The 19,503-nt window shown below is 44.1% G+C and overlaps 1 protein-coding gene across 5 annotated transcripts in view; it reads right to left on the bottom strand.

The window, feature by feature from the left end:
- inpp5jb (inositol polyphosphate-5-phosphatase Jb) overlaps positions 1-19,503 on the bottom strand; it is a 94,413-nt gene that overhangs the window by 38,091 nt on the left and 36,819 nt on the right. The window contains exon 1 of one of the 5 annotated variants that reach the window (XM_041203636.1): positions 12,848-12,866. The exons of 2 other annotated variants lie outside the window; for them this stretch is intronic. Coding sequence is in view for 2 of the 3 variants with exons in the window: in XM_041203633.1 (XP_041059567.1) it covers positions 12,131-12,168 (38 nt within the window). In the remaining variant the exon portion in view is untranslated. Of the gene's footprint in view, positions 1-10,891; positions 11,243-12,130; positions 12,762-12,847; positions 12,867-19,503 lie in introns of those variants that run through there. 2 more of the 5 variants (XM_041203633.1, XM_041203634.1) reach the window with 2 other exon arrangements.

Genomic DNA, 19,503 nt, shown 5'->3' with positions numbered 1-19,503 from the left:
TGAGATGGTTGCCTTACCCTGGCTGCATATATGAGATCATTCATTCTCTATCTGCATTGGACGGCCAGACTCATTTGTGCAGTATTGGCACTGCCTGCCTTGCTGGATTTCTGATGCCGCTGCTCGTTCTGTGGCCAGAGCTGGGGAGGTAGAGGACATCACGGTGGGCCCCCATGGCATCCAAATGACATTCTAGTGACACATCATTAAACCTGGGGGCTGCAGTCTTTTTGCCTCTCGTGGACATCCTCCCTGCAGTAATCATGGGCTGGAAACACTGAGATGTGTGCACGTGGCTGGACTTTAAAATATGGCTCCTGGCGTGATGAAGCAGCGAGGTGATGGCGGGCGGGTGAATGAGAGCCCGCCCATCATGGAAACGACGTGTTTCCCGGGAATGCATGAATAATGTGGTGGATTTGGGGCGATGCAGCATGAAAACCCACCATTGCGACCAGCGGGTAAAGCATCATCTTACCTGCCCACTACCGCATTTAGTGCAAATCTGGGATGAATCTGCCCATAATTATTGTGCATCTGCAGGTGACAGATACAAGATGGGCTGCCAGGGTGGATGTTATAAGAAAGAAAAACCCTTTGCTTCCTTCTCAGAATCTTTCTTACCACTTGCCAACAACAAAGGATTGGAAATATGTTGCAGAGGGGCACTACTGGTTAAGCAGGTGGCATCAAACAACAAGCTCTTAACCTCTGCCAATCCACTCTGCTCCAGGAGTGAAGATGTGGTTTTCGATGGAGAGTAAGTAATATGTGGCATTGTGCTGTTGTCATATGCCTTGTGGTGATCAGCCAAAGGGACCACAGGCAGAGTTTTGTCATCTGCCTGCACTAGCAGCAACAGGAGTACATCATAGAAGAAACTGAGCCTCTCTGCCTTTCACCAGAAAGTAAATATCCCAAGACTAAACAGTACGGACTGGGAACATCTAGATTATAATATTTGGATAATATTTGAGTTACAAATATGTCAGCAATATTCTGTTTCAGTTGGACCAGGACCAAGCCTCCATTCCAGCATCACTCCCAACTGAAATGCCTCTGGTGTCACATTGTATTCAGTCCAAATGTGCAGCAGCAGTTTTTAATGTAATTTAAATGTGCACAGACCAAATATCAGAAAGTGCATAAAAATCAGAAGTGGTAAATCAACTTCTGCGTGAAAACAGTTTGCTGGGGTCTGAAAATAACAGTGGCGGGATCTGTTGGCATCAGACACACAGTCAGAAATACCTCAAAGAACCATGAGTAACCAGTGAATTCTATTCTTGACATTCCTTTATAATAAACAAAAACAGAAAATGCTGGAAACACTCAGCAGCTCAGTCAGCATCTATACAGACAACAGACAAGTTAACACTTCAAGTGTGAATATTTTGTCTGATCAGCTTAGATGAAGGGGTCATCCCCAAAACAATAACTTAAGCGTTCTTCACACCGACACGGACTGAGTGTTTCCAGCACTTTCATGTTTTTGTTTTAGATTTACTGCTTTACTGCATCTGCTTTTTGCTTAATCATTTTTTGAAACAAACATCCTTCCCTTTCTCTCCTGAAGACACTGGCTGACGCCAATCTTGCCTCTGAGCCTGTGGGTAATGTGTTCAAACCCCACTTCAGGACTTGAGCACATTTTTAGGTTGACATTCTAGGACAATACTGCATTGGCAGAGATTCCGCCTTCAAATGAGAAGTTAAACCTGTGTAAGTGGATGTTAAAGGTTCCTTGGCACTACTTGAAGGAAAGTAGGGAATTTTCCTGATGTCATTAGCCAATATTCTTCCCTGAACCAGCACCATAAAAAATATTAATAATATAAAGTTAAAAACAAAAAAACTGCGGATGCTGGAAATCCAAAACAAAAACAAAAACAGAACCACCTGGAAAAACTCAGCAGGTCTGGCAGCATCGGCGGAGAAGAAAAGAGTTGACGTTTCGAGTCCTCATGACCCTTCGACAGAACCTGAGTTCGAGTCCAAGAAAGAGTTGAAATATAAGCTGGTCTAAGGTGTGTGTGTGGGGGGTGGAGAGAGAGAGAGAGAGCACCATAAAAAATATTGACTGGTATGGCCATTTGCAGAACATTGCTGAATGCTTTGTCGACATAAACACAGTGACTGCACTTCAAAGCAATTCCTTACAGGGCCAATTCTGCACTCCCAGTGGGAAGCAAGTTGCAGGAGATCTTGACACATCGCCTATGATTTTCCATTATTAAAATGAATCGATGGAACATTGCAACTTGTTTTCATACAATAGGTCTACTGATCCAAGGCCTTGTCCTGCACCTGTGAAGTATGGCAGCAGGTTGGTAACCAGAAAACATAGATTTAAGATAATTGACAAACAAACCAAAGATGACATGAGCAGATTTTTTTATGCAATGGGTTGGCTCTGATCTAGAATTCATTGCCCGAAAAGTGTTGGAAGCAGAGTCAATATCAACTATTGGTGAGGACAGTTTCAGGCTCAGATGAGGTGTTGCCCAGGACATTATAATTAATGGATGTAATGCTGGAACTGTATAAGACGCTGGTTAGGCTACAGCTGGAATTTCGTGTACGTAATGTGGTCACCACATTACAAGAAGGACATAATTGTTCTGGAGAGAGTACAGAGGAGATCTACAAGAATGTTGCCAGGGCTCAAAAATTGCAGCTATGAGGAAAGATTGGAAAGGCTAGAGTTGTTTTCTTTAGAACAGAGGAGGCTGAGGGGTAACCTAGTTGAGGTGTAATAATTTATGAGGGACCTAGATAGGGTAGACGAGAAATACCTATTTCCCCTAGCTGAGGGGTTAATTACCAGGGGGCATAGATTTAAGGTGATTGGTAGAAGGATTAGAGAGAACATGAGGAAAAACTTTTTCACCCAAAGGGTGTAGGGCATCTGGAATTCACTGCCTAAATTGGTGGCTGAGGCTGAAACATTCAACTCATTTAAAAGGTGTCCAGATCTGTACCTAAAGTGCTGCAACCTGCAAGGCTATGGACCAGGCACTGGAAAGTGGGATTAAAAATGAGCAGCTAGTTTCTTTTTTTCTGTTTTTGGCCAGCGAGGACATGATGGGGTGAATGACCTCTTTCTGCATCATAACGTTTCTGTGGTTCTATGGTTCTAATTAACCTCAGTATCTTTGGGCTATGGAGGATGGATCAGCCATGATTCTTTACCAAGTTACACCTGAAGAAAAGTACATGTGTGAGGACAGGATTAACACATTTCTGAGGCTGACACTCACTGCAAAGAAGAATGGACAAAGTAACAGTTCTGGTGGGGAGTCATGCCGACTCGGGGCATTGGATGTGTTCCTCTCCACAGATGCTGTCGGACCTGCTGAGTTTTTCCACGTATTTCTGATTAACTAGTTATTCATCTCATTGTCCTTTATAGAATCTATGTGCAAAATGACTGACACGTGTCTACAAAACAGTCACTGCTCTACAGTCATTCATTCTATGTGAAGCATGTTGAAATGTTTATGAGAGTTTAGATAAAGCTTGTGGGATACAGGATCACTTAATTATCTTGAACTTTTGACTCTTAGGCATGAGCTATGATGGTGAAAACTAAATTTTCCAATATATTTGCAGTTTACATAATATGATTAGAAGCAGATACAAAGGTAAAATACGGCAGAAGCTGAAATGTAAACTAAAAACAGAAGATACTGGAAATACTCAGCAGGTCAGGCAGCATCTGTGGAGAGAAACAGATTAACCCATTTCTGGTTAATGATCTTTCAACAGAACTGGAAAAAGTTAGAGGTGCGGCAGGTTTTAAGCAAGAATAAGGGCAAGGAAAAACAAGAAGGGATGAGAGAACACAAGGGAAGGTCTAGAATAGGATGGAAGGTAGAAGTAATTAAGTGGCAAATGGGACGATGGTGCAAGGCAAAAGCAAATGGTGGTAGTAAAGAAAGAAAAGATGCGTCTAGAGGAGTGAAAATGGGAAAAACATAATCATTACCAACAGCCACCTTCTGAAAAATGGGAGCAATGATTATGATCTGAAATTTCTCAACTCAGTGCTGAGTACAGAAAGTTGTAAAGTACCTAATCGAAAGAGGTGCTGTTCCTTGAGTTTCTGTTGAGCTTCATTAGAACATTGTAGGAGGCCAAGAGGGTCAGTTTGGGAGCAGAGGGGAGAATTAAGAAGACAGGCCACCAGAGGTTCGGGGTCACTTGTAGATTGAATGGAGGCATTGTGTAAAGTGATCACACAATCCGTGTTTGGCCTTCCCAGTGAAGAGCATCGTGAGCAGTGAATACAGTATATTAAATTGAAGAAACTACAAACAAATTGGCGTTTCACCTGGAAGGAGTGTTTGGGGCCCTGAGCAGTGAAGGCCAGTGTTGCATCGACTGTGCTTGAATGAGAAGGTGTGAGGGGAGGGTAAGGGTGATTGAAGAATGGACCAGGGTGTAACGAAAGGAATGGTCTTTTTGGAATGCTGAAAGGGGAGTGGGGGGGAGATGGGTTTGGTGGTGACACCATGTTGGGGGTGGTGGAAATGGTGGGGGATGATTCATTGAATGTGGGGGCTGGTGGGATGGAAGATGAGGATAAGGGGAACTCTACTGTCCTTCTGGGTAAAAGCTGAAGTGTAGAAAATAGAATGGAACTGCAACCAAGGTAGCTGTTGGCAGGCTTATTGTACCTCATCTCCTCTGGGGATCTCTCTCCCACAGCTTCCAACCTGATAGTCGCCCAACCTCGGACGGCCCGCTTCTATCTCCTACCCAAAATCCACAAACAGAACTGCCCCGGTAGACTGATCGTCTCAGCTTGCTCCTGCCCCACAGAACTCATTTCTCGTTATCTTGACTCCCTTCTCTCTCCCCTTGTCCAGTCCCTTCCCACCTACATCCGTGATTCCTCTGACACCTTACGTCACATCAACAATTTCCAGTTCCCTGGCCCCAACCGCTTCCTCTTCACCATGGACGTCCAATCCCTCTACACCTCCATCCCCCACCAGGATGGTCTGAGGGCCCTTAGCTTCTTCCTCGAACAGAGGCCCGAACAATCCCCATCCACCACTACTCTCCTCCGTCTGGCTGAACTTGTTCTCACGCTGAACAATTTCTCCTTCAACTCCTTTCACTTCCTCCAAATAAAAGGTGTGGCTATGGGTACCCGCATGGGCCCCAGCTATGCCTGTCTCTTTATGGGGTATGTGGAACATTCCTTGTTGCAGTCCTACTCCGGCCCCCTTCCACAACTCTTTCTCCGGTACATCGATGATTACTTCGGTGCCGCTTCATGCTCTCGTCGGGACTTGGAAAAATTTATTAATTTTGCTTCCAATCTCCACCCCTCCATCATTTTCACGGGGTCCATCTCTGACACTTCCCTTCCCTTCCTTGACCTCTCTGTCTCAATCTCTGGTGATAGACTGTCCACCAATATCCATTACAAACCCACCGACTCCCACAGCTATCTCGACTACAGCTCCTCACACCCCGCTTCCTGTAAGGACTCCATCCCATTCTCTCAGTTCCTTCGCCTCCGTCGCATCTGTTCCGACGATGCTACCTTCAAAAACAGTTCCTCTGACATGTCCTCCTTCTTCCTTAACCGAGGTTTTCCACCCACGGTCGTTGACAGGGCCCTCAACCGTGTCCGGCCCATCTCCCGCGCATCTGCCCTCACGCCTTCTCCTCCCTCCCAGAAACATGATAGGGTCCCCCTTGTCCTCACTTATCACCCCACCAGCCTCCGCATTCAAAGGATCATCCTCCGCCATTTCCGCCAACTCCAGCATGATGCCACTACCAAACACATCTTCCCTTCACCCCCCTTATCGGCATTCCGTAGGGATCGCTCCCTCCGGGACACCCTGGTCCACTCCTCCATCAACCCCTACTCCTCAACCCCCTCCTATGGCACCACCCCATGCCCACGCAAAAGATGCAACACCTGCCCCTTCACTTCCTCTCTCCTTACCGTCCAAGGACCCAAACACTCCTTTCAAGTGAAGCAGCATTTCACTTGCATTTCCCCCAACTTAGTCTACTGCATTCGTTGCTCCCAATGCGGTCTCCTCTACATTGGAGAGACCAAACGTAAACTGGGCGACCGCTTTGCAGAACATCTGCGGTCTGTCCGCAAGAATGACCCAAACCTCCCTGTCGCTTGCCATTTTAACACTCCACCCTGCTCTCTTGCCCACATGTCTGTCCTTGGCTTGCTGCATTGTTCCAGTGAAGCCCAACGCAAACTGGAGGAACAACACCTCATCTTCCGACTAGGGACTTTACAGCCTTCCGGACTGAATATTGAATTCAACAACTTTAGGTCGTGAGCTCCCTCCCCCATCCCCACCCCCTTTCTGTTTCCCCCTTCCTTTTTTTTCCAATAAATTATAAAGATTTTCCTTTTCCCACCTATTTCCATTATATAAAAAAAACCCCCACTAGAGCTATACCTTGAGTGCCCTACCATCCATTCTTAATTAGCACATTCGTTTAGATAATATCACCAACTTTAACTTTAACACCTATGTGTTCTATTGTACTATTGTCGTAGACATCTTTTGATGATCTGCTTCTATCACTGCTTGTTTGTCCCTACAACCACACCTCCCCCCTCCACCTCTCTCTCTCTCTATCTCTCCGCCCCCCACACACACACCTTAAACCAGCTTATATTTCAACTCTTTCTTGGACTCGAACTCAAGTTCTGTCGAAGGGTCATGAGGACTCGAAACGTCAACTCTTTTCTTCTCCGCCGATGCTGCCAGACCTGCTGAGTTTTTCCAGGTAATTCTGTTTTTGTTTTGGATTTCCAGCATCCGCAGTTTTTTTGTTTTTATTATTATTGTAGATATTGTCCGTTCCCAGAAATGGAGATAGAGGAATTGAGGAAGGGAAGAGTCAGACATGGACCATGTGAAGGCGAGGGAACAAAGTTGATGGAAATTTCCAGTTTTGGGCAGGAGCAGGAAACGGCATCAATATTGTCATCAATGTACCTAAAAAGAGGTGACAGAGGGGACCCGAGTAGATGTTCCACACATTCCATGAGGAAGTAGGCATAGCTAAGATCCATACTGGTTCCTGTAGCAACACTTTTTATTTCGGGGCGTTAGTGGTGTCAAAGGAGAAGCTATTCAGTTGAAGAACAGATTCAGCCAGGCTGAGAAAGAGGTTAAGGGCTGATTAGGCCTCTGTTCAAGGAAGAAGTAGATTTTGCACCAACATAAATAGGGGATGCAATTTCCACTTAATTTTGCAATAAAGCCTATCTGCAGGTGTTCATTTGGACCTGTGCAAAGAAAATGTTAACGGCAGCAGTGGAAATTTGTGCGTGAATCGAGTGATAGCTAGTGGGGAATGCCATAATAACAACAGTGCAAATCTCAAGATGCATCAGAATTTATGGACATCCTTTACTAATGCTGAAAGGGGGAAGAGTACCAAGTGACAGGGAAAATTGAAAAGAAAGGAAACCAAAGTGCTGATATGAGCCTTCAGAGAAGTGATGAAGCAGCCCCATAGCTGCTAAGTCAGAGCTTTTGAAGACAGCTTTTCCACCACTGCTGCCTAGTAGGTGCATCAATGCTTGCAGGAAATGCAAGGTGCATCAATGCTTGGCAAGATCTTAGTGGACGCAGCGAATCTACGCAACCTAGAGAGCAGCAGCCACTAAACAGTGACCAGGAACAAAAACTTGGCAGGAATGCTACCCCCTCACCACTCCCCACTCTCAGTGCTGAGACATGTTGTAGAAACTATTCCTGCAACTCGGATGAGCTAATTCCGCAAAGGAATGGGTTTCAATGGGTCCTTCTTTTCTCCGTGATTTGGTGCAAAGAAATAGCAGAGTGAGTCACTATGATGGCTGATTTTTGTGCATTAGAACCATATAAAAGTTACAGCACAGAAGGAGGCCATTCAGCCCATCTTGTCCATGCCAGCCTGAGGACACCCAGGTGCCCTTTCTAATCCTACCTTCCTGCATCCGGCCCATAGCCCTGTAGCTTACAGCACTTTAGGTGCAGATCTAGGTACTTTTTAAAAGAGTTTATAGTTTCTGCCTCTACCACCAACTTGGGCAGCAAATTCCAGACACCCACTATCCTCTGAGTAAAAAAATTCTTCCTCATGTCCCTCCTACACCTTCTGCCACTTATCTTGAATCTATGTCCCCTGGTTCTAGAATTCTCCATCAAGGGAAACAATTTTATCCTGTCCACTCTATCTATTCCCCTCATCATTTTGTACACTTCAATCAAGTCGCCTCTCAGCCTTCTTTGTTCTCAGGAAAATAACCCCAACCTATCCAATCTCTCCTCATAGCTACAGTTTTCTAACGCTGGCAACATTCTTGTAAACCTACTCTGCACTCTCTCCAGAGCTATTACATCCTTCCTGTAATGTGGTGACTGCACACAATACTCCAGTTGTGGCCTCACCAATGTTTTATACAATTCCAACATTATATCCTTACTTTTGTATTCTATGCCTCTGCCAATGAAGGAGAGCATTCTATATGCCTTCTTTACAACCTTGTCTACTTGAACTGTGCCTTCAGGGACCTGTGTACTTGTGCCTCTCATGACGAGTTCAGGGTCTTCCTTCAATGCTGAGACTGGGCATTCCATTCGAGCTGCTTCATTCTATTCTTTGTTTTAATGCATAAGATTACCTGTCAACGGCATCATGTATTCCAATAAGGACAGCACTCCTCAAAATATCTCTTGTTCTGGGCTGTCATTCTTCTGGGAGCCAACCAACTTGCTTTTTAATCAATCTCCCAGTGCCCAGTCATTTGTGCTCAGGATTGTTAATTACCCAGTGCCTTGATGTTTGGGCTTGGAGCTATAAATTACTCAGTATTGCTGGTCATGCTCACACTCTCAGAATCTATGCATCTCCTTTTCCCCCAACAGCCAGGATCTCTAACTGAAAATGCAGCATAAATTTTCTAAACCACATTGTTAAAAGATGGGTGATTAAAAGATGGGTAATCTATGTTGTATGTAAGTGCTGTTACTAGGCCGTTTTTTTTTAATTCATTCACAGGATGTGAGCTTCGCTGGCTAGGCCAGCATTTATTGCTCATCCCTAGTTGCCCTTGAGAAGGTGGTGGTGTGCTGCCTTCTTGAATTGCTGCAGTCCATGTGGTGTTAGGAAGTGAGTTCCAGGATTTTGACTCAGTGACAGTGAAGGAACGGTGATATATTTCCAAGTCAGGATGATGAGTGACTTGGATGGGAACTTCCAGGTGGTGGTGTTCCCATTTATCTGCTGCCCTTGTCCTTCTAGATGATAGGGGTCATAGGTTTGGAAGATGCTGTCTAAGGAGCCTTGGTGAATTCTTGCAGTGCATCTTGTAGATGATACACACTGCTGCTACTGTGCAATGCACCTCTCAAATTGCTCACTACAGGCAGGGATTTGTTACAGGAGTGCTTTATGTCACAGCCACAGTTCACTACATTACGATACTGGCTTCTCACTCAATACATTCTGACTGAAAGCACAGGCATATAGCCAGCTGCCGAATTTAATTCAGCTGCAAATCCAGTTAACTGTAATGAGAATATTTCCCTTTCCCCTGTATTCAATTACTCACAGAATCAGTCACACAGATCATTGCTGATTAAATTTGCTCTCACATCCCAAGAGCTGAGAAGAGGAATTCACCCCCTTCACTATCACAAAGAGTAGATCATATAGTACTTAGCAACAGGACTGCAAGGAGAAAGAATAACTATCCTAGAAGATCCACATTCAGGCGTGCCCGAGCTAGATATACTCCAGAGTAATAATATTTCGAAAACAGATTGGGGGCCGCTGTGACACATAGGGAGACTTATGGATCTTATTTAATCTGATGTCAATTCATAAGTAGCCCCAGCTATAGCTCTGGGAGAATCACTTTATTTTGTAGCAATGGTGGGCAGAATTTTGCCCTTGATGTGTGAGCTTGCCTTCCGCAATCGGGTGGGGAAGGCAATTTCAGGCTGGCAGGCCAGTTAAGGCCCGTCCAGCGTGAAATGCGAGCTGCAGCGCTGAGCACTGCCTATGCGGGCAGGGGGGAAGAGGGTGAACCGGGCAAGCACGAACTTCGCGCAGCTCCCAGAGCTGCCTCAGGGAGATGAAGATATATATATAAATCAATAAATAAAAATGTTACCAAACATGTCCCCTCATGTGACTCTGTAATATGAGCAGGGACATGTTATTAATGAAAAATGAAAGTTCTATTTTATTTTTATTTTGGAAACCTCATCCCACTCATGGATGAGGCTTCCAAAAAAGTGCAAAGGCCACTTGGCCTTTTCACCTGCTCATCAACTGTTAGGTTGAACGGGCAGTGAAAAATTTAGGACAATTGTTAACTTATAGGCCCTAATAGGCATGTTAATTGTTGGTGGATGTGCTGCCAACTCCAGCGCGGGCCCGCCAACAGAAATATCGCATGAGTGCGCGATGACGTTGGGGAGCAAGCCTAATGTCATTGCGCATCATTTTACGTTCAGTTCACCTGCCAAGCTAAAAATTTTACCCGGTGGGTAGTATACTTAAGTGGCAGGTGAATTCAGACCACGTCTTTGCATTTTAAGGGAGAGGGTCTGTCCTGTATGTTTTCCTTGTTAAATCAAATTTTGTCCAGAATTAATTATGGAAGAATTACTTAGTCACTGCAACAACTTATTTGTAATGCTAACATTTGCTGATTAACATATAGTGACAATGAAGGTTTCTAACCTCTCTCAAAACTAAACCAATAAACGCGTAAAAGAAGTCATAACATTTAGAAAAGCAAAATGTTGCAGATGATGGAAATAGGAGCAGGAATAGGCCATTCAGTCCTTTGAGCCTGCTCCGCCATTTAAACAGATCATGGTTGATCATCTACCTCAATGCCATTCTTCCCCACTATCTTCATATCCTCATCTCTTGATGTCATTAGTATCCAGCAATTTATCAATTTCTTCTTGAACATGTTCAATGATTCAGCTTCCTAAGCCCTCCGGGGTAAAGAATTCAAAAGACTCATCACGATCTGAGTGAAGAAATCCCTCCTCATTTCAGTCTTAAATTGCCTACCCCTTATTCTGAAACTGTGTCTCCTGGTTCTCGACTCACCAGCCACGGGAAAAATCCTATCTACATCCACCCTGTCAAGCCCTGTAAGAATTTTGTAAGTTCCAATGAGATCACCTCTCATTCTTCAAAACTCCAGAGAATACAGGCCCAGTTTACTCAATTCTCCCTCATAAAACAATCCCGCCATCCCAGGGATTAGCCTGGTGAACCTCTGTTGCACTCCCTCTATGTTAAGTATATCCTGCCTTAAGTAAAGAGACCAAAACTGTAAACAATACTCCAAGTGTGGCCTCACCAAGTGGCCTCACCAGTATTTTACATAGCTTTAAAAAACGTGAGCATATAAAAACAAACTTCAAGTTTAAAAATGATTACTGGCAATGGTCTACATGCCCATCACAATGACTGTTTCCATCTGACAAAAAGCACTTTTATTTTTAAACTGGAAAAGTAGTTCTTCAAACATATTATAAACCAGTTTGGATGTAGAAATTCCAAATGATACAATTATTCAGTGATTCTCATCCTTACGAATATTTTCACTCATCTTTGCGTTCACGCCTCCCTGACAAATATTGGATTCTAATAACCTCCTTGGCTATACATCCTCTTCTTTGTCTTGTGCTATATCTGACTCCTTTCCAGATCCTGGTCACTAGTTTAGTTGGACTAATGGATCCAGTTACACGCTTGTTTCGGGATGGCTGAGTTGGTACCATAGACAGAGTAGATCAGCAGGCAGTTCTCATATGAACACATTCTATTTATTTACAAAGGAACTCAGCAGCTACACTTATGTGTTTACAACTCAAACCCCGTCTCTGCATTACAGAGTCTTACTATAGACTACTGAATATTGAGGTAGCCCGCACTACTCTGCTATTGAATATGAAGATCATGTGATCTTCCTTTATACCATTCTTCATTCTTCTCAAAGTTATATTACACATCAATTTACCACATCCCTCCCCCTTTACTCAGAAATACATTTTACAGTTACAAGTACAATTTTTCTCAAAATACCATATTATTTGAATGTGTAAAATACTTATCAGCGTAGTTTTTCTGGGGGCTTTCCTTATACATGTAGAATGTCTCAGCTCTCCAGCTTCAGATGTTTTATCAGGAACCTCCTTTTCTGGAGTTATCTGAACATCAGGTTCTGGGAACCTGCAAATCTGTTTCCTCAACTCTTGCAGGTACACTGTAACCTTCACACATATCTGTACTCAATTAAGTTCTTTCAACAGGATATGCTGATGCAGTCATAAACACTGGAGGAATCATTTCTTGGTACTTTGTTTCTATCCTCTGATATTATCCACATGTCTCCGTATGACTCAGTCTTCCACTTTCAATTGGTAAGAAAGGAGATCCAGTCACTGTGCTTATTTCACCTGATAACCACTTGGGTACTTCTCCAAAATTCTTCACATATACCATCTCACCTATGGTAAACTTCCTGTCATGACTATGCCAGTCATGTCCAGTTTTCTGACTTCCCTGACTCCATTTCACCTTCTTCCCTAAATTTGGCATTATTAAGCTCAATCTCGTCCTGAGAAGGCATTTTGTCATCAATTCCACAGCTGTTCCCCTTAGTTGAAGGGTCAGTCATGAGGGGGCATAAGTTCAAGTTGAGGGGCAGGAGGTTTAGGGGGGGGACGTGAGGAAAAACATTTTTACCCAGAAGGTGGTGACGGTCTGGAATGCGTTGCCTGGGAGGGTGGTGGAAGCGGGTTGCCTCATATCCTTTAAAAAGTACCTGGATGAGCACTTGGCACGTCATAATATTCGAGGCTATGGGCCAAGTGCTGATAAATGGGATTAGGTAGGTAAGTCAGGTGTTTCTCACGTGTCGGTGCAGACTCGATGGGCCTCTTCTGCACTGTGATTCTGTGATGTCTCAGTCCCTATAATGGAAAAGAAAATATGCTAGCTTGGTTGCTATGGCCAGAAGTGTAGTACAGTGAAGTTTTAACATGAGTAATACCGTTGAGGCTGATAAACCATTGAAACTCAGCACTTTTAAGTGCTGTGCCGTTACCTAATACAACCACTTCTGGTAGTCCATTTATGGCGAAACTTTAACATAGCTTGTCAAGTGTAGCAGAAGATACTGGTGAGCTCACATCTTATATGTCCATCCATTTTGAATGAGTGTCAACAATAAGGAGAAACATTGTTCCCATAAAAGGTCCCACACAATCAATATGTAATCACACCCATTGCCTTCCTGGCCACTCCCAAGGATGTAACGGAGCTGTTGGAGGTAACTTTTCCATTTGCTGACACTGCATACAGCTTCTCACTAAGCTCTCTATTTCTCCATCCATTCTAGGCCACCATAGATAGCTGTGTGCTATGGTCTTCATTCAGGAAATTCCTGGATATTCACTGTGTAGTTCAGTTAATAATGGTTTTTGTCCTTTTGGAAGAGCAATCACTCGAGCGCCCCATAATAAAATACCATCCTGGCTGGTTATTTCTTATCTTCTGTGAAAATAGTTTCATTTTGTTGGATTCCTGCTCTTGTGACCAACCATGAAGAACTTGTTCACATACTTTGGATAAGGCTGGGGCTCTGATCTGTCTAGCACATACCAGTGATCAATCTAAGAAGTTCAAATAATAAACGAGTTCTTGAGGGAATGGAACATCACAGAATCACAGTGCAGAAGAGGCCCAATGAGTCAGCACCGACACGTGAGAAACACCTGGCCTACCTACCTAATCCCATTCACCAGCACTTGGCCAATAGCTTTGAATATTATGACGTGCCAAGTGCTCATCCAGGTACTTTTTAAAGGATATGAGGCAACCCGCCTCCACCACCCTCCCAGGCAGCGCATTCCAGACCATCACCACCCTCTAGGTAAAAAAGTTTTTCCTCACATCCCCCCTAAACCTCCTGCCCCTCACCTTGAACTTATGCCCTCTCGTGACTGACCCTTCAATTAAGGGGAACAGCTGCTCCCTATCCACCCTGTCCATGCCCCTCATAATCTTGTACACCTCGATCAGGTCACCCCTCTGTCTTCTCTGCTCCAACGAAAACAACCCAAGTCTATCCAGCCTCTCTTCATAACTTAAATGTTTCATCCCAGGCAACATCCTGGTAAATCTTCTCTGCATCCCCTCCAGTGCAATCACATCCTTCCTATAATGTGGTGACCAGAACTGCACACAGTACTCCAGCTGTGGCCTCACTAAGGTTCTATACAACTCCAACATGACCTCCCTACTTTTGTAATCTTTGCCTCAATTGATAAAGACAAGTGTCCCATATGACTTTTTCACCACCCCACTAACATGCCCATCTGCCTTCAGAGATCTATGGACACATATGCCTAGGTCCCTTTGTTCCTCAGAACTTCCTACTGTCGTGCCGTTCATTGAATACTTCCTTGTCAAATTACTCCTTCCAAAGTGTATCACCTCACACTTTTCAGGGTTAAATTCCATCTGCCACTTATCTGCCCATTTGACCATCCCATCTATATCTTCCTGTAGCCCAAGACACTCAACCTCACTGTTAACCACCCGGCCAATCTTTATGTCATCCGCAAACTTACTAATCCTACCCCCCCAACAGTCATCTATATCGTTTATATAAATGACAAGTAATTGGGGACCCAGCACAGATCCCTGTGGTACGCCACTGGACACTGGCTTCCAGTCACTTAAGCATCCTTCTGTCATCACCCTCTGCTTCCTACAATTAAGCCAATTTTGAATCCACCTTATCAAATTACCCTGTATCCCATGTGCATTTGCCTTCTTTATAAGTCTCCCATGTGGGACCTTGTCAAAGGCTTTGCTGAAATCCATATAAACTATATCAACTGCACTACCCTCATCTACACACCTGATCACTTCAAAAAGTTCAATCAAATTTGTTAGGCATGACCTCCCTCTGACAAAGCCATGCTGACTATCCCTGATCAAACCTTGCCTCTCCAAGTGGAGATAGATACCCTCCTTCAGAACTTTCTCTAATAGTTTCCCTACCACTGACGTGAGACTCACTGGTCTGTAGTTCCCTGGCTTATCTCTACAACCCTTCTTAAATAGCAGAACCACATTAACTGTTCTCCAGTCCTCTGGCACCTCCCCCGTGGCCAATGAGGAATTAAAAATTTGGGTCAGAGCCCCTGCGATCTCCTCCCTTGCCTCCCTCAGCAGTCTGGGACACAAATCATCCAGACCTAGAGATCTGTCCACTTTTAAGCCTGCCAACACCTCCAATACCTTGTCACTCCCTGTATCAATTTGCTAAAGAACCTCACAGTCTCTCTCCCCGAGTTTGATACCTTCATCCTTATTCTTTTGGCTGAAGACAGATGTGAAGTGTTCATTCAACACTCTAACGATGTGCTCTGGCTCCACCCATAGATTGTCTCCTTGGTCCCTTATGGCCCTACTCTTTCCCTGGTTACCCTCTTCCCATTGATATACTTATAGAATATCTTGGGATTTTTCCTACTTTTATCAGCCAGAGCTTTCTCATATCCCCTCTTTGCTCTCCTAATTGCTTTCTTAAGCTCCACCCTGCACTTTCTGTACTCCACTAATGCCTCTGTTCATTTGCTCCCCTTGTACCTGCTAAAAGCCTCTCTTTTCCTTCTCATTGTAACCTGAATATCTCTGGTCATCCATGGTTCTCTGGGCTTGTTACTCCTTCCTATCACCCTAGAGGGAACATGTTGAGCCTGTATCCTCCCCATTTCCTTTTTGAACACCCCTCACTGTTCCTCTGTAGATTTCCCCACAAGTAACTGTTCCCAGTCTACCTTGGCCAGATCCTGCCTTATTTTACTAAAATCCACTCTCCCACAATCCAAAGCGTTTTTTTTGCAGTTTGTCAATTTCTTTGTCCCTTACAAACTTGAACCGTACCATGTTGTGGTCGCTATCACTAAAATACTCCCCACCACCACCTGAGCCACCTGTCCGGCTTCACTCCCCAGAATTAGGTCCAGCACTGCGCCGTCCCTTGTTGGACCCTGTACATATTGACCTAAAAAGTTCTCCTGTACACATTTCAAGAAATCCGCTCCATCCAAGCCCTTAACACTGTGAATATCCCAATTAATGTTGGGAAAGTTGAAATCACCTAATATAATTACCCTATTGTTATTGTTTTTACACACCACCAAATGTGCACATATTTGCTCCTCAATTTCCTGCTGACTATCTGGGGATCTATAATAAACACCTAACAATGTGGCTGCCCCTTTTTTATTCCTAAGCTCTACCCAGAAAGCTTCATTTGATGCCCCCTCCAAGATATCATCTCTCCTTACTGCAGTAACTAACTCCTTAACTAATAATGCAACGCCTCCTCCTCTCTTACCCCCTCCTCTGTCTCGCCTGAAGATTCTATATCCCGGAATGTTGAGCTGCCAATCCTGCCCTTCCCTCAACCATGTCCCAGTGATGGCTACTATATCACAATTCCACGTGTCAATCCTCACCCTTAACTCATCCATTTTACCTGTAATACTCCTGGCATTAGAGGCCATCCAGCCTTGCCTTTCTCCCTTGAAGCTTAATGCAGCTGTACTCCCTCTGACTTGATTGTTTTATCTCCTCATTGTTTTCTTGCAAGGGCAAACGACTAAGTGCATCAGTGTTTGCAGTTTGAGTTCCAGGCCTTTGGATGAAAGTATACTCGTACTCTGACAGAATCAATGCTCATCTCTGTATTCCTGCTGAGGCTATGGGTGGTATAGCTTTATCCTCGCTGAACAATCCCGGCAATGGCTTGTGGTCCGATACGATAGCAAATGACGACTGTGTCCACACTGATGAAATTTCTTGACACCAAAGATGATTGACAGGCCTTCTTTTTCTATCTGTGAGTAACCCTTTTCCGCTGTGTTGAGTGTTCTTGACACATATCCAATAGGCCGTTCTGAGCCATTGTCCATTCGCTGGGAGGGCACCGCTCCCATGCCACAGGGAGATGCGTCACCTGTCAACACTAACTCTTTTCTCGGGTCAAAATGTACTAACAGGGTGGGTGAGTGGAGCAATTGTTTCACCTTTGTGAAAGCTTCTTTCTGTGGTGTTTGCCAAGGCCAACATTGGTGTTTCTTGAATAGGTGATACAGTGGTGCCAGTTCTGTCGACAAGAAGCACCCATAGTAATTGATCATCCCCAAGAATAATCTGAGCTTGGATGTATTTTTTGGCATTGGTGCCTCTCTAATGGCTCTCACTTTTTCCTCAACCGGGTGGAGGCCCTGTGATTCTACCCTGTGACCTAAATAAATTACCTCCATCGCTTGGAACGTGCACTAATCTTTTTTTAAACGCACTCCCACCTGTGAGAAATGTTTCAAAACTTCTTCCAAGTTTGCCAAATTTTTTTTCGTTGAGTCCTGTCACGGGTACATCGTCTAAATAAACTACAACATGGGGCAGTTCCTGCAGTAAACCTTCCATTGATCTCTGGAATATGGCACAAGCTGAGGATACACCAAAAGGCAAACAGGTATATTGGTACAGTCCTTTGTGTGTATTAATTGTGACAAATTTCCAGGAGGCTTTCTCTAACTCCAATTGTTGATAAGCATGACTCATATCAAACTTCATGTAGGCGGTTCCAACTGCCAGCTTAGCAGACAGGCCTTCAATTTTTGGTATAGGGTGTCTGTCCAACTTAGCCACTTTATTAACAGTCAATTTTTAGCCTCCACAAATTCGATCACTTCGGTCAGCTTTAAGTACGGGGACTATTGGTGCTGCCCATTCTGAAAACTGTACAGGTTGTATTGCTCCCAGTTTCTCTAGGGTGGAGGGCGGGGTGATTAACAGCTTCAAGTCTCAAACCAGCTGATTTTGGTGTTAAACACAGAAGTGACAACCTGCAGTGCTAATGTGAGGTATGTTGGTTAGGCCACACTTGGAATATTGCGTGCAATTCTGGTTGCCACATTACCAGAAGGATATGGAGGTGTTGGAGAGGGTGCAGAGGAGGTTTACCAGGATGCTGCCTGGTCTTATTAGCTATGAGAAGACGTTGGAGAAACTCAGATTGTTCTCACTAGAGCGACGGAGATTGAGGGGCAACTTGATAGAAGTTTACAAAATTATGAATGGCATGGACAGAGTAGATAGTCAGAAGCTTTTGCCCAGGGTGGAAGAGTTAATTACTAGGGGACATAGATTTAAGTTAAGAGGAGAAAACTTTAGAGGAGATGTGTGGGGCAAGTTTTTTACGCAGAGGGTAGTGAGTGTCTGGAATTCACTGCCAGAGGAGGTGATGGAAGCAGGTACAATAGTGGTGTTTAAGAGGCAGCTTGACAATACATGAATAGGATGGGAATAGAGGGATACAGACCCTGAAAGGGCAAAATGTTTTTGTTTGACGGGCAATATGATCGGCACAGGCTTGGAGGGCTGAAGGGCCTGTTCCTGTGCTGTACTTTTCTTTGTTCTTTGTTCTTATTGTGCTTGCTTCTCTATCCCAAAATGTGGAGACATCAATTAATGATTCATGTTATTGAGTAATTATTAGTATTATAGACGTTTTCACTGAATTATCATCATCAGCAAATCAGCCCTCTGAACTCAAACCATGATCTCACCCTGAACTGTTCTTGTTCTGCCCCCAAGTCTGTATCCTACCATATTTATTTGCTTAATTCTACTAGACATGAAAAGATGGCAATGTTTTACCCTGCTCAAAGCAGGACAGATGATAGAGGCATGGGAGAACAGGCATTTAAAATGTGGTTCTGCACATTCCTTGCAAAATACAGTCCAATTGCACATGTCCATACTTTGGAGGTTCTCTTTGTCCATTTTTGCTTGCTCTTAAGTTGGCCCTTGGGAGACCTACCTAAGTGTACTGTTCCCCGTATTCATGCTCATAAGGCGCACTGGGCACAGCATGGGCTGGCACAGGCACAGAGTGTGCACATGATAGTTTGGCCAATGCACATGCACAAAATACTATGATTTCAATAAGTTGCAATACACATCTACATGCCTGCAACCTGATGATACTACAGAGCCGAGCTATTGATCAAACAGTGACTGGGCTCAGAAAGAGGTTCCTGTGGGAGTCAGGAAGACGGCTGCTGAATGGCAGTCATTAAAAAATCTGATGAGTTTAGCTTTGCCAACGACAGCAGAACAAAATGACATAAATTATCTGTGAGCTACCCAGGTAGGCGTGGGGGAAGGGACAGAATAGATGCAATTACATTGCTTTTTTTGAACAACCCAAAACACTTTTAAGAATCATCATGGCCTCCAGACAAGCTAAGGTGCTGTTTGTTCAGCCAACACAAACGATCCCATTATTTCCCCTGCGGCTAAAAGATTGATTTGGATTCTTAGAAACATTAATAAATAATCAAAACATCTTTATCCAATATTGTACTCTGACTTTTTACAGACTTGGGTACA

The sequence above is a fragment of the Carcharodon carcharias genome, chromosome 13 (assembly GCF_017639515.1).
Source record: "Carcharodon carcharias isolate sCarCar2 chromosome 13, sCarCar2.pri, whole genome shotgun sequence".
Lineage (NCBI taxonomy): Eukaryota > Metazoa > Chordata > Chondrichthyes > Lamniformes > Lamnidae > Carcharodon > Carcharodon carcharias.
The sequence above is the reverse complement of the archived record's forward strand: the minus strand, read 5'-3'. Positions and strand labels throughout refer to the sequence as shown.